The 24,475-nt window shown below is 50.1% G+C and overlaps 2 protein-coding genes across 11 annotated transcripts in view; one reads left to right on the top strand and one right to left on the bottom strand.

Annotated features, from left to right (window-relative positions):
* Nek4 (NIMA related kinase 4) overlaps positions 1 to 6,603 on the bottom strand; it is a 46,667-nt gene extending 40,064 nt beyond the window's left edge. For 5 of the 9 annotated variants that reach the window (XR_004514660.1, XM_033757080.1, XM_010643092.3 and 2 more), the window contains exons 1-5: positions 6,294 to 6,602; positions 4,042 to 4,308; positions 2,396 to 2,593; positions 2,099 to 2,206; positions 115 to 269 (exon numbers count right to left, since the gene is read on the bottom strand). Coding sequence is in view for 8 of the 9 variants with exons in the window: in XM_033757080.1 (XP_033612971.1) it covers positions 115 to 269; positions 2,099 to 2,206; positions 2,396 to 2,593; positions 4,042 to 4,308; positions 6,294 to 6,386 (821 nt within the window). In the remaining variant the exon portion in view is untranslated. Of the gene's footprint in view, positions 1 to 114; positions 270 to 2,098; positions 2,207 to 2,395; positions 2,594 to 4,041; positions 4,309 to 6,293 lie in introns of all 9 variants that reach the window. The other 4 variants (XM_010643089.2, XM_010643094.2, XM_033757081.1 and 1 more) reach the window with 3 other exon arrangements.
* Positions 6,604 to 11,186: 4,583 nt separating this feature from the next.
* On the top strand, positions 11,187 to 24,100 carry Itih1 (inter-alpha-trypsin inhibitor heavy chain 1). Of its 2 annotated transcripts, XM_010643079.2 has the most exons (22): positions 11,188 to 11,331; positions 11,586 to 11,606; positions 11,922 to 12,088; positions 12,467 to 12,571; positions 12,928 to 13,090; positions 13,573 to 13,686; positions 15,412 to 15,537; positions 15,619 to 15,735; positions 16,439 to 16,607; positions 16,696 to 16,821; positions 17,713 to 17,894; positions 18,107 to 18,292; positions 19,355 to 19,494; positions 19,990 to 20,144; positions 20,232 to 20,246; positions 20,604 to 20,624; positions 21,010 to 21,090; positions 21,224 to 21,337; positions 22,037 to 22,238; positions 22,848 to 23,020; positions 23,576 to 23,687; positions 23,849 to 24,100. In XM_010643079.2, the coding sequence occupies exons 1-22, from the start codon at positions 11,218 to 11,220 to the stop codon at positions 23,976 to 23,978; spliced, it is 2,733 nt and encodes a 910-aa protein (XP_010641381.1). In that variant the 5' UTR covers positions 11,188 to 11,217; the 3' UTR covers positions 23,979 to 24,100. The 2 variants fall into 2 exon arrangements, with proteins under 2 accessions (XP_010641382.1, XP_010641381.1); XM_010643080.3 differs by lacking the exon at positions 11,586 to 11,606 and having other exon boundaries at positions 11,187 to 11,331.
* Positions 24,101 to 24,475: the final 375 nt, after the last annotated feature.

Raw genomic sequence — 24,475 nt, 5'->3', positions numbered from 1 at the left:
AAAAAAAAAAAAAAAAAAAAAAAACTCACCAGAAATTTTTGCATATGAAAATTATAGAAGCCACCCTCTTTACTCCACCTGTTTAGCCCAGCTATTTTCAAGGAAGTATCTTACGCCTTGGTGGCCTCCAAAAACAAGGAAATTTGGTGTTTTATGTAAGGCAGTCGCAGGATGCTCCTCACAGAGGGTCTTTCTTCAGGCCTCTTGCTCAGCATTGTTCTTATCAGTTCGGCCAGCTCTGGGCTATAAGCTCTTGGCATTGGTGGAAGCTACGAAGGAAAATAATCCTGCGATTGTGACCAATGATCTTATGAAACAAAGTAAACAATGGTTTCCAAATATTTATTAAAGTCATATATCTAGAAGTAGAAAATATTCAGCATATTAGTCTATAGGAAGCATTCTGGTGCTGTGGGTGAAATAAAGCGTTGTAAGATTGTAAAAGTATTTCCTTCAACCCCGCAGTCCTACTGGAGGACTGATTCTCTCTTTCAGAAGGAATACCATGAGTTTCTAGATTTATACACCAGGATGTTCAATGCAGTATTGTTCTTGCAGGACTCAAAAATTGGAAACCATCTCAATGCCTATCCATTTGCATTACATTATGGTAACTTATTCCACAGAATAATTATGGCGCATCCTCTGTGCGTGTGGATGAGCCTGTCACTGAAGACAGTTTCATTAAGCTGCTAAGTTGCTCCAGCTGGGCTCACACTTGACATCTTTCTGCCTCAGCATCCCAGAGCACTAGAATACAGGTGTGGTACATTCTTCTTAAAGGATGCTAAGTGGTTGCTTTAAAAATAAAAGACAAGTGACCAGAAAAGATGTCCTGCATATAACAAGTCAAAGAAGAAAGTCAGGTACCACTATGAACAGCCTAATTTCACTTCAGTTTCTTTTTCTTTTTTTTTTTTTTTTTCAGTACCCAGGACTGAACTTGGGACTTTGCACTTGCCAGGCAGGCTTGGCACCAGTGAGCTACATGCCTGGCCCTCAGTGTCTTTTCTAAAAATCATCTCTGTGTATAGGTAAAAATATCCACCCAGAGTCATGTCTGTTTATAGGCAGGTAAAATCTAGGTGGTCTCACAATAAATTGCCAACAATGGTTATCTCCGAGGGATGGAAAGAGAAGAGAGGGGAGTTTCGCTCCTTTCATGTGCGATTGTTTAAGTAGTAGAATTATGGGCAAACTTTACTTTTTTTCTACACACACACACACACACACACACACACACACACACACACACACCCCCTAATGGTGCCTGGATGACTGACACCAAAAAAGGCCTCACAGAAATAACACACAATCAACTACTCTGCTATCTGTATTATTCACAATGCTTTCTGCAGTTCTCCATCCCTCACCCGACTCCGGGACTGAACCCAGAGCCTTGGCACTAAACTACATCCCCAGCACTTTTTTATTTTTTGAGATACAGTTTCACTACTTTGCCCAGGCTGGGCTCAAACTTGCATTCCTCCTGCTTCAGCCTCCCAGAGTGCTGGGATCACAGGTGTGAGCCACCATGCCTGGCTTACAGTTCTTAATCACTTCCTAGTGACTATGATGATTATCAAAGGAAAAAGTTAAAATATGGTGGACTCATCAGCAAGATAGCTCAATTATCCATCAGCTACTCAGGAAAAGATATTAACACCATCTCAGAGCACCTGATCCTCTTGTGACTATAGGAACAGGTTTTCAAAAGCTGATTCTTTTGAGCCATTAAGCCACCTGTACAAATTAATATTAAGAAAGGACGAATCTCATCTGAAATTCAACCCTTCTCACACAGGCAATCCATCACTCTTTTTTTGTTTGTTTGAGACAGGGTCTTACTATGTAGGCCTTATGTAGGCTGGCCTTGAACTCACTATACAGCCCACGATGATCTTCCTGCCTCAGCCTCCCAAGTGCTGGGATGGTAGGCATGCACCACCAAGTCTGGCAGGCAACCCACCGCTCTAACTATTCATCCAATATTAACAATTGCTTATCAACTAATCTAAATAATCAATGATTTTGCCACTAGCTATTTACAAAGATGCATTGTATAAATCTTACTCAATTAATTCCAGATAATTTTTACCTTTCCTTCAATAATCCGATAAACTAAAGAATTCATGTCTTTTGCATTGAAGGCATGTTTCAGAGTGGCCATTTCATAGACACAGCATCCCAAAGCCCAAACATCGGACTAGAAAAGAAAAATAGTAAATGATGAAATGTTCAAGTACCTCACTTACATTTTCCCCCTTTAACAACAAAAAGCTATTTTCCCTTAACTGAGCCACAAAGAATTGTAATTTAACCATTCTGAAAGGTTCTGAAATTCTGAACACTCTCCCAAAGACACTGTGAGCCACCGTGCACAGCCCAACCCTACCTTATAGTTGTAGGGTTTGTTTGAGAACAGTTCCGGGCTCATGTAATAGGGTGTGCCAATGAGGGTGCTTGCCATGTCACAGTGGTTCTCCAACACTCGGGCAATTCCTAGGTCACCCACTTTGATGATATTTGTTCTTGTTAGGAAGACATTTTGAGTTTTCAGATCTCGATGGAGGATATGTTTTTCATGCAAATACTGAGGAGAAGAAATAAAATTTCAGTACATTTACACTGATTTATTTTTTCCTGGCTTCTTAATATCATCAGTGATCACATGAGTTAAAGAGTTGCAGTCACCTAACCGCTAAAACATTATTAGTTTATAAACTCTAAAGTAAAAAGTCTACCCTAGGAATGGTGGCAGAAGCCTGTAATCCCAGCATTTGGAGGCTGAGGGAGGAGGATTGCAGTGAATTCAAGGCCAGCTTGGGCTACACAGCAAGACCCTGTCTCAAAAACAAAGTAAAAGGTCTAACACAATTTCTAAAGCAAGAAAGTGAAACTCTATATATTAATTAGCCCAGTATCTTCCAAAATTGCTTCCGGGTGCCTTGGCAATGATATCATTTTAATATTACCTGAATCTAGTTTTAAAATATGATTATAAACTTCCATCAATGGTAGGACGTCTTAAGTATCAGATGTCCACACCTTTCCCTATGAAATCCTGAGCTTAATAACATTTTCAAGAACAGTATACCAAGATCATTTTTACTTATTTATGTTTTGGGTTTCTGAGACAGAGTCTAAATATGTAGTCCAGGCTAACCTCAAACTTAACAGTGACCCTTCTGCCTCATTCTCCCAAGTGCTGGGTGTTTGCCACCATGCCTTGCTCCTAAGATCATTTTTTTTTTTAAACAGGGTCTCACATTGTGCTTCTGCCCAGCCTCAGACTTGCAGAATCCTCCTGCTTCAGCCTCCCAAGAGTAGGGATTACAGGTGTGCAGTACCACGCCTGGCTACATCATTTTTATTTAAAGAGTATCTCAGAATTTAAACGAAAAGGCCAAGTGATTCTAGACAAGTCTACCGAATCATTGAATAGCAGTTAGTTCTCAATCTTATTTTGGTGTACGTACCTACCAAACCACACACTCGCTTTGCGTTTCCACCCACTCTGCCATGGTAAGAAAAAATCCCAACTCCTCAAAGTTTAGAAGCATTAGCTCGGCCAGCCACTTTTCAGTATGACACAGCCGATCAGCTAATAACAAACATGGTCTTTGCTCTTTGTTAATGCAGAGACCTTAAAATTGACTTCACTATAAATATTAAGAGAATTTTAAAATTTGCTTTTCTTGAATTAGACATGAAATCTGGGTCCAACACAGATATCACACGGAAACATTCAAATGCTACAGCAAGAACTGAGTCTACCTCATAAATGAATCTTCCAAAAACTACATTTTTTTTCCTCTTTGGTTTTTTGAGACAGTGTCTTGCGTGTAGCTGAGGCTGGCCTTGAACTCTCTATGTAGTACAGGATAGCCTCAAACTTCAGTTTTCCTGCCTCGGCAACTCAAATGCTAGGATTCCTGCATGCACACCTTGCCTCATGTAAGCATTAGGAAAAAATTTTCCTAAAATACATCTGCCATCTTCCTGCCTTGTAGTAAGTAGTACACCGTGTGTAGCCAGTACCTGCAAAGCCATGGCAATCTGTACAAACCACTCTACCACTTGACGCTCAGGCAGAAGCTGCCCTTTCTGCTCCTTGAGCTTCCGGTACAGATCGCCTCCTTCACAGAAGCCCATGACAATGTAGAGCAGGCCGTCTCCTCCCTCCCAGGACTCCTTGTAAGTGACAATGTTGGGGTGCTTCAGCTGAGACAAGAGCTGAGCTTCCTGTTCAGCAGCTCGCCGCTCTCGGCTGGATGCGTTTCGGAGGTTCAGTTTTTTGATGACATACTAAAAGGAAACATATATTTTATTATGGAAAAATACAGTTCTATATGTTCCTAAGTATCTAAAAGCTCTGGAGAATGTCCTCAAAATCAATCTTCTAGAGCCTCTGAGACAACGTATTCATTTTGTTTTTTAAGAAACATAAAACGGGAAAATATTTGCTGATACTAATGATGCTCTTTATAAAAGAGATTTATGGCCAACGGAGGTCACAAAAAAATTATCATTTCCACCTGCATTTCACAGTTCCATTGAGGCAGAGGCCTATAGTCTCAACTGCTTTGGAGACTGAGGCAGGAGGATCACTTGAGCCTTGGAACTCAAGGCTAGCCTGTACAACACAGCAGGACACTGTTTTAAAACAAAACGACAAAACAAGTTTTCATTAATAGCTAAAGAGTGAGCTCACATACCATCAGATCAATCATAAAATCTCAAACTGTGGATATAACTCAGTGGTAGAGCACTTGCCTATATGCACAAAGCCTTGGGTTAAATCCCCAGTACCACAGGGAAAAAAATTATGCTAGAGATTCCTTAAACTCTTAACTTCTTACACGGGTGCATAAAAATGTGGCTTACAAAACTGGTCTATGAATTACATTAGATTTCTTTTTAGGGGGATACCAGGGATCAAACTTGGGTCCTTGCGCTTGAGAGGTAAGCCTAAGAACCACTGAGCTAAATCTCCAGTGCCTTACATTAGATTCTTAAAGGAATGCATTGTCCAATAAAGTTAAAAGTCACTGATCCTTAACATACAAAATTATTCCCTTTAAAAAAATCTATAATCTCTAATATCTAAAACACTACCCTCAATCAATTCCACGACGATACAGTTCATTTCTTCAATAAACACATAGCTAAGTGAGCTCTATGAAATATAAACTACTGCTCAGAGTGATCAAATAATCTCCCATCCTCAACTCAAAAATCCAATGATTCCTCAGTGCCTGGTGAATAAATCTCTTACTCCTGAGCTTGTGTTCCAGGCAGAGCAACAAGTGAGACAGGAAGAGCGGGGAAATGGGAACTACACGTAAAGGGTACATCGCCTCTCAATTTTCCTGGTGCAGCCTGGTTGTCATGCCTTGGTGCGACTATGGATAGTGTGTCCTTTCAGTTTCAAAATGGTCCCAGCTTGTGTAATATACGTTCACCCTGTTAACAAACACAGTGAGGGCTGGAGATGAGGATGATAAGAATGCTTGCTTAGTATATGTGAAGCCCTAGCTCAATCCCTAGTACCAATTAATAAATCACACTTAAGAACTGGTTTGTTATCCTTTGGATGATGGGATAAAGTGCTTTAATTTAAGGAAAGGAGTAGGACAACATCACTTTTAGATTTTAGAATGATCGCCGCCGCTGAATTAAAGTGAGAGATTAGAGAAGTACAAGCAAGTGGCAGGGATCAGTCGAGACACAATGGCCATAGCTTAGCTAGAAAAAATGGTACGCTGGACTGGGGTGGTACCGGTGGGAATGGAGAGACCTGTTGGTCTAGGGGCAGATGAACAGAATCGGGGTTGGGAGGGCATTAAAGATAACTCCCACGTGTCCATCTCCGACAACTTCAAGGCTGATGATGCTACTCACTGAAACAGGCCGTGAGAGGTTTGACGGAAGACGATGACTTGAGTTCTAAGTGAGTCCAGCAGGTTGCAGCAGAACCGTTTGGGACCCTTCATTTAAAGAGCATTGTTTACCAGGAACTGTTAGGTCCCGGGAATGCATGATCTCTGTACTCATGGAACTGTCAGGGATGGGGAAAGGCTGTGCAGATCAAGCACACTAGGAAAAACTACACAGAAGTAGAGCACGTCTGGGGCGCGTGTTAAAAGGAGTGTTGGCCTCGTTTTGGTAATCTGGAAGGGTCTGCCTAATAAAACGCCATCCAAGATGAGCCCCTTCACGTCACCGCGGCCTAGTCCTTCGGACAGCGCCCTCGGCCCTCCCCGCCCCTGCCGGGCCCCAGCCCCGCGGACCTGCCTGCCATCCCGCCGGTGTTTCACAAGCGTCACCTCCCCGTAGCTGCCCCTGCCCACGACCCTCACGTAGCAGTAGGCGGCCAGGGGCATGTTCCGGCCGCGGGCCCACAGTCGGGATGCGGCTGCAGCAGCAGATAGGGCAGTAGGCTACGGCTGTAGGCCCCGCTCATGCCCGAGAGACAGCTGTGGGGTCGGCTGCGTGGGCGGCCCGGCTGGAATAAGAGAACTTGGAGCCAGCCCACCGCGACGCCGCTACCATAGCGATCTCCGCCGGGGAAGTTGTGCGCATGCTCGGGCATCCCGGGAAGAGCAGCCATAGAGCCGACGCTGCAGCAGCCAGAGCGGTTCCGCCGCCACTGGAGGACCTGCCATAAAGACAGAGCGTTGGGCAGCTAGAGCGACTCCGTCGGGTCCTACGCACGCTCTAACGCTTCTGTTCCACGGTTCGGGTGCCCGCGATAATAAAGACTAGGAAGTTTCTACTCCCTGCACTCTTAGTGGTTCTGAGCTTCTTACAAGTGTGGTCCAGTAGCCTAGAGTGGTGGCGCACGCCTACAACTTCTGCATTTGGGGGCTGAGGCAGGAGGATAGCCACGAGTTCGAGGTCAGCCTGGGCTAAAAAAAAAAAAAAAAAAAAGTACGGCACAGTCATTGACTGCCTGTATGCTTGGCCCAGAAAGTTTGTGCCTTTCTGGAGCTCGCATTCTAATGAGCGAGTGACAGCACATTCTAGCTCCACCAGTAACATTTGCTATGTACGCTTTTTCACATACCTAACAGTCTGCACCCAGCACTTTGTTCCTAAAAACTTCAGCCTACTGGTTGAGAACTGCAAAGAACTCTCAATACAGTATAACGACTTACATCACTTAACAAGAGACTTGAGCCGACTCTAGTCCAACTTCTAACAGCTTAAAATCAGACATATTTTTTAAGTACCAAGGATCAACTTGGGTCCTTGCGCTTGCAAGGCAGGCCACACAACCACTGAGCCAGATCCCGGGCCCCCAGGTCCCTTTTTAAATGCTTGCCTGAGAAAGCTCAAGGATGGCAAATAGAATTTCCCACTTATTCCAACACCTCCCTTTCCAATAGGCTTTGCTTTTTAAAAAGTGTATAATTATAAATACTTTGTCTGTTCCTTTGGATTATATATGTATGTATCTCCCACAGCCAGAAATGTTTCGAAACCAAAATCTCTTCCTTTGAAATGTGATCATCAGAGAGGATTAGATCTCACCTCTATCTCCCAGTCTATGTTGGAGAATAGAATCCTAACTTCTATATATACATGCAGGTTATATTGGGTTATAGCTCAGCCTTGTAAAGGAATGAAATTCTGACATTCTACCACATGGGCGAACCTTCCATAATTGCCAACTAGCAGACACAGTTGGCTTAGTTACATTTACAGTGACCAACCCTTTGTAATTTTCTTTCTTTTATCTAAGTAAGACCCATACCCACGCCTCGATGCCCCCCTCATTGTCCCTTTAAAATGCCCATTCGCATCCACAGAAATTGGAATTGAGCTCAACTCTTTCTCCTACTGTTGGTAATTGCTGAATACAAATCTGTTCTCCCCTAATTTAGCTAATACTTGCTTTTGTTCATCTTTTCAATAGCATTAAGTAGAGTTCAGTATTTCTGGTAGTTCTTTTGTTTGGTCTTCTTGTGCAGTTGAAATCTGCATTGCAGACAGAATGTGTAAATCCTAAATGTACAGTTAGATAATAACAAATACCTTTACCCAAATTTATCGAGATACATACCAAGGATACGGAAAAATGAGAACCCTTGTGCTTTGCTGATGGGAATATAAAATGATTTAGCTTGCTGAGAAAAATTTTACTATGGTTCCTCAAAAAAAAAATCACACATAGAATTATCATATTACCCAGCAATTTCACCTCTGGTAGAGACCCAAAAGAATAGAAAGCAATGACTTAAACAGACACTTGCACACCTATATTCATAGGAACATTATTCAGCCTAGCCAAAGGTGGAATCAACCTAAGTGCTCACCATTGGATGCATGGATAAACAAACTGTGGCAGGTACATACATTTCAGTATTATTCAGCCCTATAAAGGAAAGAAATTCTGACATTCTACAACTGGATGAAACTTGAGGACATTATGCTAAGTGAAATAAGGTAGTCCCAAAAGAACAAACATTGTATGATTTCCCTTATGTACCTAGAGTAGGCAAATTCACAGAAACAACGTGGAATGATGTTAGTGGTTGGGGAGAGGAGGAAATTGGGACTTAGTGTTTAAAGGTCTCGGCACTTCATTTGGGGGGAAAATGAAAGTTCTGAAGATGGATGGTGATGACTGCACAACAGTTTGAACGTACTTGTGTCTCTAAATTGCATGTTTAAAAACGGTTAAAGTCAGGCCAGGGATTTAGCTCAGTAGTTCCGCTGCCTGCCTTGCAAGTGCAAGGTCCTGAGTTCAATCCCCAGTACAAAAAGAAAAAAAAAAAAGTTAAAGTCAAGTGAGGCATGGTGGCACATGCCTCCAATCCCAGCACTGAGGGAGGCTGAGGCATGAAGATCGAGATCAGCCTGGACCACAGAGTGAGTTCAAGACCAGCCGGGGCTACACAGCAAGACCTTGTATCAAACAAACAAATGATTGAAGGGAAACTTTATATTTTGTACAGTTTCACAATAAAAGTGTTATTTAAAGTTTTAAAAATATGGAGTAATGCTTTTAACCTTTATTTCTTTATCACACCCATAAGGAGACTTTTAGCTCTTAAAATCATTTTTCTCACTATGAAACTTTAATACCACAAATATACTCTTCATCTGTTTATGCCACAGACCAGTGTTATCTGAAATGTTTCCTCCCCTCCAAGAACCAATTTTTACTTTTTGCTTTATTGGAGACAGTATTCATTTCTGTTAAGAATTCCCTCTCTTCCGCTCGCCCTCTCTCTCTCTCTCTCTCTCTCTCTCTGATATATATTATATACTCTTGCATCTGGCATTGCAGCCAGCTTGTCTGTGAAGTTCATCTGTACTGCACTGATACCACACTGTGCATTTGAGGGTCTGCTTATTCACGTACCAGTCTGAACTGAGCCTATGGTAGACTGAGTGCGCCCAGTGCCAGGTTCTGGGCGCCACCACCGTGAAACTGAGCTGATGCCTTAGGAAAAGGGTATCACACAAGCCCAAGGAATCCCAGGGAGCGGCCAGAAGCTGAAGAGCCACAGAAAGGAAGGGTTGTGGAAATCTGGAAGGGTGGAACTCAGCTCCACAGGAGTTAGAAGGCTCCAGGGGAGGTGGCTGCGAGAATGTATAGTGTCACATGATCCATCTGATCTTCCTCATGGGCCAGAAAAACAGGTCAGAAGGTCACTGTCGCCCACAGACATTAAACCTTTGCCAGATTTAACGCTGAGACAAAGTCCACAACAAGCAAACAGATCCATGAGGCCTTTGGGCCCCTTGTCTCATCAGGGTCAGGGCAAGAGGCTGGTCCCTCCTCCCTCCAGGACAGAGTGGACTGACCCTGGGCTGTGACTGCCCCGTACGCTGGGGCCTGTGGCAGACAGGGAGAACTTGGGCAGAAAAATTAACAAACTGCGCATACGAGAAGAGTCTCTGAGACCTCTTGGATTTGGATCTTCAGCTCTGCCGCTTCCGTCTTCCTTGTAAGGCAGAGGACATTTCTGTCGTCTCAGAGCAGGCTTCTTTTGTTTGCAGACAGGCCTGGGTGTGAATCCTGGTTCTGTCACTTGCCGTGGACCAGTGTCCCAGGAATACCGCAACGGTACAAACTAGACAATAAAGGACTGAGAGCAAGGTGTGGTTCATAATGAGCCCTCCACTCTGAAAATGTGTTATTCCTCTTTATCTCCCCTTCCCCTGCCAGGCACCCTTGCCTGGGGGAAGCACAACGAAGCTGATTTATGTCCTTCTTTCCAAATCTGACGGCAACAATCCAGAAAGATGAAGCAACCAGCTGAAAGCATGGCTCACCATTAAGCCTCCCTCCCGCAACAGACCCAGGCTGCCCCTGGCAGAACCACTGCCAGGTCATCATTGCTAGAACCATGGGTGTGCTAAGTGTCACAGCACTTTCCAAGCCACTGTACCCACCTCTCTGGCCAAAGCACGAGAATTTCACTGATGCTTAGAGAATTCCTAGGCATGGTGGTGACACATGCTTGTAACCCGAGCACTCTGGAGGCCTGAGGCAGGAGGACTGCAAATCTGAGTCTATCCTGGACAGTTGAGTGACTTACCAAGAACTTGTCTCAAAAAAAAAGTGTGTGGGGGGGTGGGAGGTATCAGGAGATAAAGCTCAGTGTGAAGGCCTTAGGTTCAATCTCCAGTGCCAAAAAGAATTTTTTTTTAAGAATTGCTTAATGTAGTTTAAAAACCTTTTTTTTTTTTTTTTTTTTTTGGTACCAGGGAGTGAACTCAGGACCTTGAGCTTGCAAGGCAGGCTCAGTGCCACTGAGCTAAATCCCCAGCCCTTTAAAAATCCATTTTAACTGTGACTTCTGGTCAGATGTCACCATCACCAGACACAGAGTCTGATGTGCCCGAGGGTCTTCACAATGCTTGCCCTGAGCTCAGTTCTATAGACTGGGCCACAGGCGTCTGGTTGGAAGTTTACACAGCCCGGAGCTGGGACCCCCAGGAAGAGAGCTTCCACTGCTAATTTTCTGTGGTTTTGTTGTTGTTGTTGTTTTTGGTACCAGGGATCGAACTCAGGTCCTTGCACTCGTGAGGAAGGTGGCGGAACCACTGCGCTAAATCCCCAGCCCCTCACTGTTAACTTTTGATTCTGCACATTGCAATATTTGCCTTCACTGTGTCTAATGTTTAATCCATGTTTGTCCAGCACAGTATCGATTCACGGTCTGAGTAAAGTGACGGGGCAGCAGGAGCCTGGAGACCATGGATGGTGCCATGGGGCTCCGGAGGCTGCTGTGTGTGTATCTGGCGTCCCTCCTCATCCTGCAGGCCGGGCCCGCTTTGGGTTTGGCCACAGGCAGGTCCAAGGGCAGCGAGGTACGTGGCAAAGCCCTCAGGGCAGAGTCAGGCAGATCTGCCCAGAGGGGGCCCTGGAGGGACACGAGACCCCCACCCGACCAGGCCCTCTCCGCCCACCCGCCCACCCACCTCTGACTAGGCAGGTCACCCCCTGCAGGGGCAGGTAAGGCTGAGGGGCAGAGGACGCAGCTGTGCCCGCTCCTTGCCCCTAACGGATAGTCCATGGTCTCCGAGCTTTCCCACTCACATTTGGCCCTGGCTTTGTCTTGCAGAAGCGACAGGCCTTGGACACAGTGAGTGAGACTCTGGGTAAGGGGTCTGCGACGGGCCCTTCTTACAGGTTTGCTTTCTCCAGACCCTCAGGAGGGCACTGCTCTGTCGGTGCCACAGGCAGAGGGAGCTCCTGTCTCCTGGAAATGGGGGACGATTCCCCCTCACCTTGCCCCTCTAAAGTCTCAGGAAGAGAAAAGGGTGTCTTTCTGTGAGGTCCGGCCTCTTCTGCTGGCATCCGGCACCCTGTGTCAGAGGCGGACCCCAGTAGGACAAGAGGTCTCTCACTGGCTCAGAGGCCCGGTCCCAGGCCCCAGCTCCCTCCTGTCTCGTTTCAGACAGTCAATGGTGTTTTCATCCAGAGTTTGAAAGTCAACTGCAAAGTTACCTCTCGCTTCGCCCACTATGTCATTACCAGCCAAGTAGTCAACACTGCTGACGAAGCCAGGGAAGTGGCCTTCGAGGTGGAAATCCCCAAGACGGCCTTCATCAGTGACTTCGCCATGTGCGTGTCCAGCCTGCCTTCCACGCCTTTCCCCAGATGTGTCCATTCCTCTGTCCCCACTTAAGAACAGAGTGGCCTGACAGTACAGACTATCTCCTCACTCCCAAAAGAGCCATGGCCAGCCCTAGCTCTGAGGGGAAGAAGAAGCCTTTTGGGTTATTCTTGGCTTCCAGCTTAGAGAGGAAAACCGGGGCCTCTGGTGGTATATGTTCAGGGAGCAAGGCAAGGCTATGGGCTGACCTGGGTGTCCACACTGAGGTCCCCATGGGCTCACATGGACAGGACCTTCTCAGGACCCAGGCCCAGCACACCTCCAATACAAAGCACCTGTGTGGTCCGGGAGGAGCCCTCCCCTGAGGGCCTTTTTCCTTCCCACAGCACAGCAAACAAGAACACATTCATCGGAGACATAAAGGACAGAGTGACAGCATGGAAGCAGTATCGGAAAGCAGCCATCTCAGGGGAGAATGCCGGCCTGGTCAGGTAAGCCTGGGGCCTGCCGGCCTGGTCTCCAGGGCTGCCTCCTCCAGTCAACAGACCCGAAGGCTACAAGGAGGCTGTGGGTGGAGAACAGCCCCAGAGGACAGAAGTGGAGCGAACTACCCAAACCCAGATGCCAGCATGGGTGCACCGGGCAAGGCTGACACAGAGGCCCAGATCTGCCTTGGGGAGAAGTGGGGCTCCACTGTGGGCTTTGACATTGATCAGCCAACAGAAACGAGGGTGAGGGTCAAGGGAGCAGCACTCATAGAAGAGAAACTGATTCTGAGGGCCATGCTCTGGGTAAAGATATCATTTGCCATTGATCTGCCTTTTCTTGCTTCTGGTGGTACATCCAGGGCCTCAGGGAGAAATATGGAGCAGTTCACCATCCATATCACCATCGGTCCCCAGAATAAGGCCATATTTCGGTTGACTTACGAGGAGATGCTAAAACGAAAACTTAGACAGTATGACATTGTCATCAAAGTGAAGCCCAAGCAACTGGTGCGTCATTTCGAGGTAAATCACAGGTCTCAGGGCAGGCACTGCTTGCCACCTTGGGCAAGAGAACACGGGGAAGGGGCCTGATTCCTTGGGGTTGCTCCAATGGGTTTTTCTTGGCCAGAGAGCTCCTTGACTCTTCCAACCCCACCTTATTTCTGAGCCTCAGTTTGCTCATCTGTCAGCTGGGGGATTCCTGCATTTCCCAGGACTTGTGCAAGAGATGCCAAGCATTCAAATAATGTGTAAGTCAGAAGGTCTGGAGCAGCCTGAGGGTCTGCGATCACTGCTGGCACCTAGGTGGTGGCTGAGTTGAGGGCTTCTGGCAAGTGCACCTTCACTGGTAAACATTTTTGAGGGCCAACGATGTGCCAGGCTCTCAGCTGAGGGCTGGATGCACACCACACACAGCAGACAATCAGGTCACATGCTGGCTCCTGGTTGAGACTTGATGCTGGCCCAGACAGGGCCTCGGAACAGAATTTGCTTCAATGGTTTAGATCGACGTGGACATCTTTGAGCCACAGGGAATCAGCAAGCTGGACGCTCAAGCCTCCTTCCTTACCAAGGAACTGGCAGCCCAAACTATCAAGAAGTCCTTCTCAGGGAAAAAGGTATGTGTGATGCAGGGGACAGGGCTGGACCCCAGGGATTTCACCTGGCTCAACACTGGGCTGCAGTTTTCCCTCAGGCTGAGTAAGGCAGGTGCCAGCTAGCTGGCATCACAGCAGCATTCCTGATTCTCAAGCAATTTAGCAAAGCTTGCAGCCTGAGGTCGGGAAGGCACCAGCTCCAGCTCTGCCACTTGTTGGCCCTGGGTGCAGTCCTGGCTCGCTTGAGTCTCAGTTCCTTCTCTGCCTCCTTCAGCCCATGGGATAGCATGCAGGGAAATGAATGGCACATAAGCCCACCTTGGATGGTTTGTGCTTGGGGTCAGCTGCACTTTTCTTAGCAACACAATTACAACTAGAAAGGGCTTTGTCTACCCAAGGACCTGCCACTTGGCACCCATTTGCAAGAATCCTGCAAGCTCGCTACTGTCCCCACCCCAGATCTTGGAGAAGTGTGACATGTAGGAAGCTCTCTGCTTTCTAACATGTCCTCAACCTGAGCCAAAAGCAAGCCCTTTCATTCTTACCTACCTTATATAGTGACGCCATAGCAATTCACTATTTTCACAAAAGAAATGTGTGTAACAGTTAGGCAGAATTGCTTTTAAACAAAGTAGGACCCCGACATATGTTACAAACACACTTGCTTTCCACGGGAGACCTTTTTAACAATTGTTTTCAAGTTTTTGTTTTGAACAATCTTACTTTTACAATAAACAAACAAGAAGTAAACATCAAGCAGGCATGGCAGTGCACACCTATAATCCCACCACTCTGGGAGGCTGAGGCAGGAGGATTGCAAATGCGAGCTCAGCCCAGGCAACCTAGTGACTTAACAAGACCCTGTCTCAAAATAAAAAATAAGAAAAGCACTGGGAATGTAGCTGAGAAGGCCCACTGTTCAAGCTCCAGAAACACCACTACCACCATCACTAAAAAAGAGTAAATGTTAGAAGTCCTCTAAAGTAATTGTGGAAAGTATAGAAACATAGAAAGTGTGAATAAAAACATATCCCTAGCCTCTTTCAGTGCAACACCACTCGAACCAGACCTCAATTTCCCTTCTGGGCCCTCCTTTCTAGTCTCTACTCTTTGTCAACCAGTGGGCTTTACTTTCAAGACAGTGTTATAGCCTTGCTTTCTTTTCTTTTTTCTTTTGGTTTGTTTTTTTCTGGTAGTAGGGATTGAACTCAGGACCTTATGCTTGCAAGGCAAGCTAGGTGCCACTGAATTAAATCCCCAGCCCTTTTCGTTTTGTTTTTTGAGACAGGGTCTCACTATGTAGTTCAGGCTGGCCTTGTACTCACTAAGTAGCCAAGGTTGGCTTCTAACTCACAGCAATCCTCCTGCCTCAGCCTCCTGAGTGCTGGGATTTCAGGCATGTGTCACCACGTCTGGCTTTGTAGCCTTGCTTTTTTTGACTTGAAAGCTTGCGGTGATCGCTATCTTTTATGTTACCATACTGCTATTATTTTGTTTCTGTCTATATACCCCAAATGGTGGTGCTCATTGTAGAAAATCCCAGAGATTCAGAAGTATAAAAGCAAAGGAAAAGTCTTGTCTCTCGTCACATTCAGGGGTGCACTCACAGCAGCTAGGTGGTGGTCTTCCAGACTGATTTCTATGCCCAGACACACACACTCACACACACCTTCTTATGTTGTCAATGAAAACATCCTGCTTGGGGCTGCACAAACCACTCGTTCCCCATACTCTCGATGGCTACAGGGTCACGTGCTCTTCCGCCCCACCGTGAGCCAGCAGCAGTCCTGCCCCACATGCTCTACCTCCTTGCTGGATGGGGACTTCAGGGTGACCTACGACGTCAACAGAGACCAGCTCTGTGACCTTCTGGTGAGCTCGAAGCTTCAGGCCCAGCCCAGGGGGCAGGCCCAGAGTGCCGGTGAACGGCCTCCTCACCCTCTTCTGTTTTAGGTGGCCAATAACCACTTTGCCCACTTCTTCGCCCCTCAAAACCTGACTAACATGAAAAAGAACCTGGTTTTTGTGATTGACATCAGCGGCTCCATGGAAGGCCCGAAAGTGAAGCAGGTGAATGGCAGGGACTTCTCAGTCCCATCCTTCAGGGTTTGGCTGCCACCTGGGCTTGGTGCCAGAGTCTGGCTTGGGACTCGTGCTTCTGGGGGAGGTGGAGTGGTTTAACTGGGCGTCTCAGCCGTGACAGACTCTGGAGTCCACTGTTGCTTCCAGGAGATGCAGGCTTGGGGAAGCACATTCGCTTCTCCTCCGCAGCAACACTGAGGGTCGGAAAGCACCCATGGTGTCCCACAGGAGAAGTGCTTGGAAGAGGAAACCCGGCTGCTGCAAAAGCTGGGAACAGTTAGGGCTATCTCTGGGGAGGTGTCTCGCTGCAGGCCCACGGCCCGCGGGCTCTCGGGGCCCTGCCCTTGGTATGGTGAAGCCATGGCTGGACAAGCTTCACCTTCACCAGGGCCTCTTTCTGAATCCTTTCTACCCAAACTCCTGCTCATCTCTTGTCGCCATGCATGGTTGCTGACTTCTGGGAGGCTTTCCTGAGCTTTGTTCAAGATCTCAATTCACAGTCTCTGTGCCCCTCTGCACCCCCAGCCCCAGCAGGATGCTCCTCTCTTGGGCCCACCTGGCTGGCCTGTCCACTCTCTCCTGCTGTCTGTCCACCGTGGATCTCTGCAATGGACATCTGGAGTTGACGGAGGGCACTATCCCATAGTGACCCTGCTGCTGTGTCCCTCTCCTGACCATTGCATCCCTGCAGACCAAGGAAGCACTCCTTAAGATCCTGGGGGACATTCAGCCAGAGGACTACTTCGACCTGGTCCTCTTCGGGTCACATGTGCAGTCTTGGAGGGGCTCGCTGGTGCAAGCGTCCGAGGCCAACCTGCAAGCAGCTCGAGACTTTGTACGGCGCTTCTCCTTGATTGGGGGTAAGGGCAGGGGCCTCAGGCCACCTCGGGATCACCTCCGTTTCCTTGGAGTCTAGGTGCACCCTGGTCTGGTTTCTCTGCTTTGCAGCCACAAACCTGAATGGAGGTTTGCTCCGGGGAATTGAGATCTTGAACAAAGCTCAGGAAAGCCTCCCAGAAGTCAGCAACCATGCCTCCATTCTCATCATGCTGACAGACGGCGAGCCAACCGAGGGTAATCACCTAGAGGGCTTCCTGGGAGGCGGTGACCAGTGACCAGAGGTGTTCACACTGATGCTGGAAACCCAGCCACTAGGTTAAGTCAAGCACTGGTCTAAAAACACAATGCAAATCACAAACTCTGTGGAATCTTCAAGGCGTACCTCTTCCTGTGAGTTGGGAAATGGGGACATTTCTGCCTGATGTGGGGCTAAGAAGGGCCTGGAGGATGGGCAGCCTTCCTGGGTTAAGAGTAATGAACTACGTATTCGGCACCTCCTTGCCAAGCCCAGGATAAGGGACTGAGAAGCGATACCAAGAGAACAAGAGCTGTCTCTTCCCTGAAGGGCCCAGGGCTTACAGGGAGAGGCAGATCCAAGCCCTCCAATCTCTCCCCACCGTGCCCACTTTACAGCCATTTCCCTGAGGGAACACAGACCGGGGCACCTGGCCCAGGTGAGGTCTAGAAAGGCCTCTTGGAGGAAGTGAGTCCTAAACTCAGTCTGGAAGGGAGAGAGGGAGGCAGGAAGGGATCCTTGGCAGAGGGAGCACTAGAGCAAAAAAGTACACTCACTGCAAGGCCTGCCCAGAAACTGTAGGCCATGTACCACAGGGAGAAACAAGGGTGGAGGGGTAGGTGGGGCCTCGAAGGCCATGGCAAGGAGCCATGGAGGGAGGGTTTAGAGCATCAGATCCACTCCTGTGGATCCATATGGATGGGCAGGGTCTGGGAGGAGCTGTTACCAGCTGCTGCAGTTCCCGGGGGGCCTAGGGAGCTGATACCTCCCCGTGCCTGGGGGACAGAGGGGTCTGCAATAGGAAGCTGGGACCTCAGGGAGTTCTCCCCAAATGTGCTCCACATGTCTGTGGGCTGGCATCCCATCACCATCTGGATATGTGGCTGCAGGGGTGACAGACCGTGCCCAAATCCAAAGGAACATTCGCAACGCCATCCGGGGCAGGTTCCCGCTCTACAACCTGGGCTTCGGCCACGACCTGGACTTTAATTTCCTGGAGGTCATGTCCATGGAGAACAGTGGATGGGCCCAGAGAATCTACGAGGACCATGATGCCGCCCAGCAGCTACAGGTCTCTCCCACACCCTTCACCTGCCACCCACAGCATGCCACGGGGAGCCCATCAGTCCAGCTGAGAAGACAAAGCTCTTCCGATACAGAGTGCAAATCAGCTGTGTGATCTCAGGCCCCAAAAGTGGGGACCCCGACATCCCATTTTGTGAGCAGACTTCTCATCAGGTACCCAGGGAGCTCAGCTCTGAGGCTGCACCCCTATCCTTTCAGGGTTTCTATAAGCAGGTAGCCAACCCCTTGCTGGTGGATGTGGATTTGCAGTACCCGCAGGACGCTGTCCTGGCCCTGACCCAGCATCGACACAAACAGTACTACGACGGCTCGGAGATAGTGGTGGCTGGGCGCATTGCGGACCAAAAACTGGGCAGCTTCAAGGCCGATGTGAAGGCCCGAGGGGTAAATGGTGGTCCACAGAGGGTGGAGAGGCTGCACAGCACCCAGAGTCCCCAAACCCACAGTGTTCTTCATGCTTGCCTTCTCCAGAGGCTCCTTTCCCCACAGTAGTGTCCCCACCCTACCATGCATCTTCGCCAAAGACCCGGGGACTGGACGGACTGGAATGGGGCACACATGGCCTCAGTTACTTGCAATCCCTTGATCCCAAATGGACCGCCTCTTACTCATCACATCATTATTCTAGGATGTGAAACAGCAAGAGCCCAATCTCTCCCCCACTGTGCCCACTTTAAGCCATTTCCCAGATGCCCACCATGTAGCAGGCTTTGTGGCCCAGGGCAGTGGATGGGAGATGTCACTAGTGGGGAGACCTGGGCCCTGCCCTCCAGGGCACAGACTCGAGTCCACAGCAAAGTTCAGGGTTCCAGACTCAGGCTTTGAGGTCAGAGAGCTGAGCTGGGCGGTGGTTCTGGCCTGACCAGGTGGGTGACCTTGAGAAGTAAATTTGGGTCTCTCTAGGCCTCGGTTTCCTTTTCCGTACTACACAGGTAGCACTGCATTAGAATGTTTTATGGGCAAATGGAATAATCCATGTAATATCCTTATGCGGTGCCCGGTACAGAGGACACCCCAGGGAAGGGGGCCCCACTGTTGTAGCTTAGGCGAGAGGGCACATTCGTGTGTTCTGGCAAATTGAATTGTGCAGCCTGCCTAGAACTCGGTGGGCATTTGGAGAAGCAGATCACAGTAGAAACACCTGGGAGCTTGTTTGTCTCCCCTGGAGAGCGTAACTCCATGAGGTTAGGGCCCGGTCCTCCCACTGCACCAGATTCCAGGGCCCGGGGCCAAGTCTGGCTTGTGGTGGGGGGTCACTGGCCAGCACCTGGAGAATCAGTGAATAAATGGACAAGCAAATGGGAGCGAGCAGAACAGGCTCAGGAGGGGAGGGACCGCCTAGACCAAAGCTGCAGAGATGAGAAGGTAGCGGGGCCCTTTGGAGCCTGCACACCAGCAAAGGCTTGCGCTTATCATAGCACCTGGCCTCTCACCACCAACTCTCAGGAGGGCCAGGAATTCAAGACAACCTGCCTAGTGGATGAGGAAGAAATGAAGAAACTGCTCCAAGAGCGCGGCCACATGCTGGAGAACCACGTCGAGCGTCTCTGGGCCTATCTCACCATCCAGGAGCTTCTGGCCAAGCGGTAGGGCCCCTGCAGCCCACCCAGAATCCCCCCATCCCTCAGGGTGGACAGAGAAATGGCAGGTCTGGGCTTTCGGGGTTATGAGTGGGTCAGACGTACTGTCCTCCTGCTCTGTCCCTGAGTTAATATCAACCAGTTGGTCAACAGCATGGGTGGGGTACTCTGGGGATGGGGCTGTTTTTCCCACTGAGCCACCTTGGAAGAGGCCACCATTTATTGAGTAGCTGCTATGTCTATGTCTAAACACTTTCATGTAGGCCCCACAGTCTGCAGAGATATTCCCTCTAATCCCCATGTAACAGGAGCAAAGGCTCAGAGAGATCAGACTGTTGCTGTTAAATTCCCAGCGTATCTCAGAAGCATATCCTTAAGGCCACAGCCACTGAACAGGGCACTACAGGTGCTGAGTGCATGTTTGTTGACTGAATGAGTGAGTGAACAAATAGGTAAACTGCCTGAGCTGGGCTCTTGGAGCCACATGTGTCTTGCATGCAGGATGAAGGTGGAGGGGGAGGAGAAGGCCTACCTGTCAGCCCAGGTCCTGAAGATGTCACTGGATTATCAGTTTGTGACACCGCTGACCTCCATGACCATCAGGGGCATGGAGGATGAGGACGGGCTGGAGCCCACCATTGACAAATCCCCAGAGGGTATGGGCGGCAGGGGTCTGAGGACAGGGAGGCTGTGGGCCAAAGACCTTCTAGGCTTTAATTCTCTTCTCTTTTCCTCCTTTCCAGATTCCCTCCCGTTGGGTGAGTTTTAAATCATGCTGGTTTAGTGCAGGACTTCTAGGAACTGGGCAGGCAGCACAAGACCCAGCTCTGGGACACACAGCTCCCCATTCCTACTCCCTCTCCGGTTTTTGCCTACCCCGAGACTGTCTTCCCCAGTTCACCCCAAACTTGGCACCACACCCTCCATATTTCGTGACTCTTGCAGAGCCTGACCACCCTGCCAGCTCCTGTGGGCACCGCCACAAGAGCATGTGTCTGCAAGGCCATGTGGGGAGGCCACGCGGGGAGGCCGGGACTGGGGCCAGATCTACCGAGGGCACAGGACCCGGGGCACTTGTGGACCGAATGGTGACGCTGTGCTCTTGTCTTCTGCAGAGATGGTAGGACCCAGAAGGAGTAAGTGGCGGCCATCCTCACAACCTGCAGCTCTACCCCTCTCTACTCTTCATGTTACTGGCCCTCCAGCTGAGTCCTCAGCCCTGACCAAAGCCCCCAGCTCACCAGCTCTCTTCCCCACCCCACCGGGGAGCCCCAGAATGGTCCCCTGATGAGGGCCTGGCGCCACCACTCAAGTCTCTGTGGAGGAGACCGAGGGGCCAGAGCGCTATGCCGGGTCAAACTTCTATTTCCCTATCCGGGGAAGCATTCGTGGGCACGTAGTGTCTGCCTCTGCTCCTGGGGCCTGAGGCCAGCCTGGCAGGGTGGGAGGAGCAGCAGCAAGGGATTGGCAGCCCCGGGGGCCTAGTGCGCTCTCCCCAGTGTCATCTGCTCTGCCCCACAGCGTTTGTCCTCTCAGCCGGGCAGCCCTCTCCCACTCAGGCCAGTCCTAATTTCCATCATCTGCCCGACCAAGTGACAGGCGGTGAGTGCTTGGGAGGGTCCGAGGGGTGCCCAGCCCGCCTGGACCCCCTCTGCGGCCTGCCTAGTTCAATCCCTGCCCCAGTCGCTCCATGTGCCTGGTGCTCAATCTAACGGCCTCCACCCCTGGCTCCCAGTGGACACTGACCCCCACTTCATCATCCACGTGCCCCAGAAAGAGGACACCCTGTGCTTTAACATCAACGAGGAGCCCGGAGTGATCCTCAGCCTGGTACAGGACCCCGACACAGGTATGCCCACTGCCGGCCAGGCGGACAGAACCTGCACTTAGAAAGGCCTCAAACTTGGTCCATGCTCTGTCTTGCTGTCCTGAAATCCTTAGCTATCCTTGAACAAGGAGCCCCACCTTTTTATCTCATAGTAGCCCTGCAAGTTCTGCAGGGGTCCTGCCCTCCCTTCCCCACAGCGTGGCCCCGCAGGGCCTCCAGGAGTATCCTCCTGCAGTGCTGGAGTGGCGAGGAACCCCACCGCTGGGCTCTTTCTCCCTCCTTACTCCCTTCCAGCTCAACTTCAAGCACTTGCTGAGAACTTGGTGGGGGCTGGGGCTGCAGTGGGGACCAAGACAATCCCCGCCCTCGTGAAGTTAGGGAAAGCTCAAAGCAAACAGGCGACCATCCTCGTAGATGGTCTTTTCAGAGTGTGAGACACACTGTGCCGGGTGTTCAGGTGAGGGAGGCCTCTGTGAAGGGTCCCCACAGATGTCTTCCCAGCACTACTGTGAGCCTGCTTCTGTGAGGACTGGCCCTGTCCTCCGTGCTCAGGACAGAGGGTAGGCTCGGGACCTCGGGGGTGGTGGGAGGGTCAGGAAGGAAAAAGAAGTGGCTGTGGGAGCAGGATACGTTCTGACAGCTCTATGGCAGGGCAGGGCATGGGGCGTGAGCAAAGATGGCAGGGCCCCTCCTTGACAACGGCCCATCGCCCCATTGCAGGTTTCTCAGTGAACGGGCAACTCATTGGCAGCAAGGCCAGGAGCCCTGGGCAGCATGAGGGCACATACTTCGGGCGGCTGGGGATCACAAACCCTGCGACAGGCTTTCAACTGGAAGTGACTCCTCAAAATGTCACACTGAGCCCCAGCTCGGGTGGGCCCGTGTTCTCCTGGAGAGACCAGGCTGTGCTGCGGCAGGACGGGTAACGAGGCCAGGCCTGGGTGGGAAGGGGTCGTGCTGAAGACCCACAGCTCCCGCAGGCCCTGTACCGGCGGGTCAGAGCCTGGGGGCTGCCCCGCCCTCCATTCCCCGGGCTCCTGGGCACATGCCCAGCCTGGATGCCCTGAATTCCATTCCGTCTCCGCCAAGCAAAACAAAGCTAGCTCGTCATCCCAGACCCAGCTCGTACGGCTTCTCTGAAGCCCTCTCCTCTCTTGCTCTGCTGAACCCGAGTTCTCTGGGCTTCTCTCTGAGCACCTTGTCTCATGCTTGCTCCTTCCTTTGGTCATCTGTTTATTTAACAAACTGTCGAGCACCAGAGCCTGATTCTGGGCAGCAGAGCCCAGTCCAGAGGTGCAAGACATAGTGAGGAGTGGAAATCAGAGGTCACAGACTCTGATAACAGACTGGCTAGAATCTAAGACTCGGATCCACTGCTTACCAGCTGTGTGACATTGGGCAAGTAATTGGCCACTCTGACGTAACTCTCCTGGTCCTGGTCATAAGAGAGAGGTCTCAGAGGACGGGGACAGCTCAGTGGAGAGGGATGCACGGTGGCCACTCCTGTCCTGACAGCCACCTGGCTCTGCAGGACAGTGCTGACCATCAACAAGAAGAAGAATCTGGTGGTGTCCATGGATGACAGCGCCACCTTTGAGGTTGTCCTGCACCGAGTATGGAGGGGGAGCGCTGTCCACCAGGATTTCCTGGGCTTCTATGTGCTGGATAGTCGCTGGATGTCGCCCCGGACACATGGGCTGCTGGGTATGGCTGGCTGGGCAGCAGAGCTGTGGTTCGGGGTGTTGAAGCCAATGCGCTCATGGGTTCTGGGGCACCAAGGCAGGCTACTCTCCAGTGTGGCTGCCGAGATTCAGAGGTCTGAGATGGCTTGACCCGGTGAGGGTCTTGTACCTTCAAAGTGCTGTGGTCAAACACAAACAAAAACGGGTACAAGGAGAGGTCCAGTTAGCAGACAAAAGGTCCAGAGGGTTTCCAGAGACCTTGGGATGGGAGGGCACAGCCACACTGCTCCTACATGGCCTTTCTGCTGGTTCCGTTCTCTGTTGGGCACCAAAACCTCCAACCTTTCTCTCCAACCCGATCCTTTCAGAACTGGTTAAAAACCAGTCCCACCTCTCAATAGACATGTCCCTACAGCAAGTGAACTAAGGTGGCTTTTGATGCCAAGGCTTATCAGAAACACTCAAGCTCTTGAAAAGAGCCATTCAAGAAACTGGCTCAGGCCCCAGTGAGCACTTGCTGAATTCGAGGCAGGAGCAGTCCCCGACAGTAACTTCTGCCTCTCTCGTGCCTTTCTAGGACAATTCTTCCACCCCTTTGACTTTGAAGTGTCCGACGTCCACCCAGGCTCTGACCCCACAAAGCCAGATGCCACACTGGTGATGAAGAACCGCAGGCTGACAGTCACCAGGTGGGTGGGCTGCTCTCCAGTGTCTTTGTCCACGGTGCTGTCTGTTCCCCATTGTTGGCTCAGACCTTTCTCCAGGTGTCACGCGGGTATGGTGTGCTTCCTGGGAAGGCATAGCCTTGCCACCTCCGACAAGTAACCTCAGCCGACTTATCTGTCCCCAGGGGCTTGCAAAAAGACTACAGGAAGGACCCCCGGATTGGGGCAGAGGTGTCCTGCTGGTTTGTCCACAACAATGGAGCTGGACTGATCGATGGCATTCACACTGACTACATCGTCCCTGACATCTTCTGAACCCTCCAGCTGGCACACCAGACTTCCCTTGGGACATGGCAGAGGAGGAGGGCACCTGCCTGACCAAGCTGGATCCTTATGTCAAAGCCCCCTGTGACTTCCATTAAAGGGAGGCTATGCCCGGAACTGGCTGCTTTTTGGGAAAGAGGATGGCAAGGAGGCAGCTGAAGACGCTGCCCCTCAGGAGGGCTTGGGGGTCACAGCCAACCCAAAGCTGGGAGAAGCAGGCGGGGAGGGCAGCCCAAGCCAATGCTTCCCCTACACCCTACACTGCGAATCTCTGAAGCTTCCTGGCCCCAGGCCCTCTGAGTCCCCTGAGTGCCCTCTGAACACGACTCCCCACTCAGGCCAGGGACCATTGGTACTCTGGCGGCATGCACAGTCATGGTGACCCAGAGCTTCCTGTAGCCAGGCTCTCACCCAGTATTTCACATGAATTCTCTAAACGTATGCTCCCGATAGGCCTATGGGATACTTTTAGTATACTCATCTCCAGC

The sequence above is a fragment of the Fukomys damarensis genome, unplaced genomic scaffold (genome assembly GCF_012274545.1).
Source record: "Fukomys damarensis isolate Sample0158 unplaced genomic scaffold, DMR_v1.0_HiC HiC_scaffold_28, whole genome shotgun sequence".
NCBI lineage: Eukaryota > Metazoa > Chordata > Mammalia > Rodentia > Bathyergidae > Fukomys > Fukomys damarensis.
This window is presented reverse-complemented; position numbering and strand designations above follow the sequence as displayed.

Coding starts and splice junctions, on each gene's coding strand:
- Itih1 (XM_010643079.2), top strand. CDS start 11,218: ATGGATGGTGCCATGGGGCTCCGGAGGCTGCTGTGTGTGTATCTGGCG. Junction 11,607..11,921: donor AGCGACAGGCCTTGGACACA/GTGAGTGAGACT, acceptor GTCTCGTTTCAG/ACAGTCAATGGTGTTTTCAT. Junction 23,021..23,575: donor CCGGACACATGGGCTGCTGG/GTATGGCTGGCT, acceptor GTGCCTTTCTAG/GACAATTCTTCCACCCCTTT.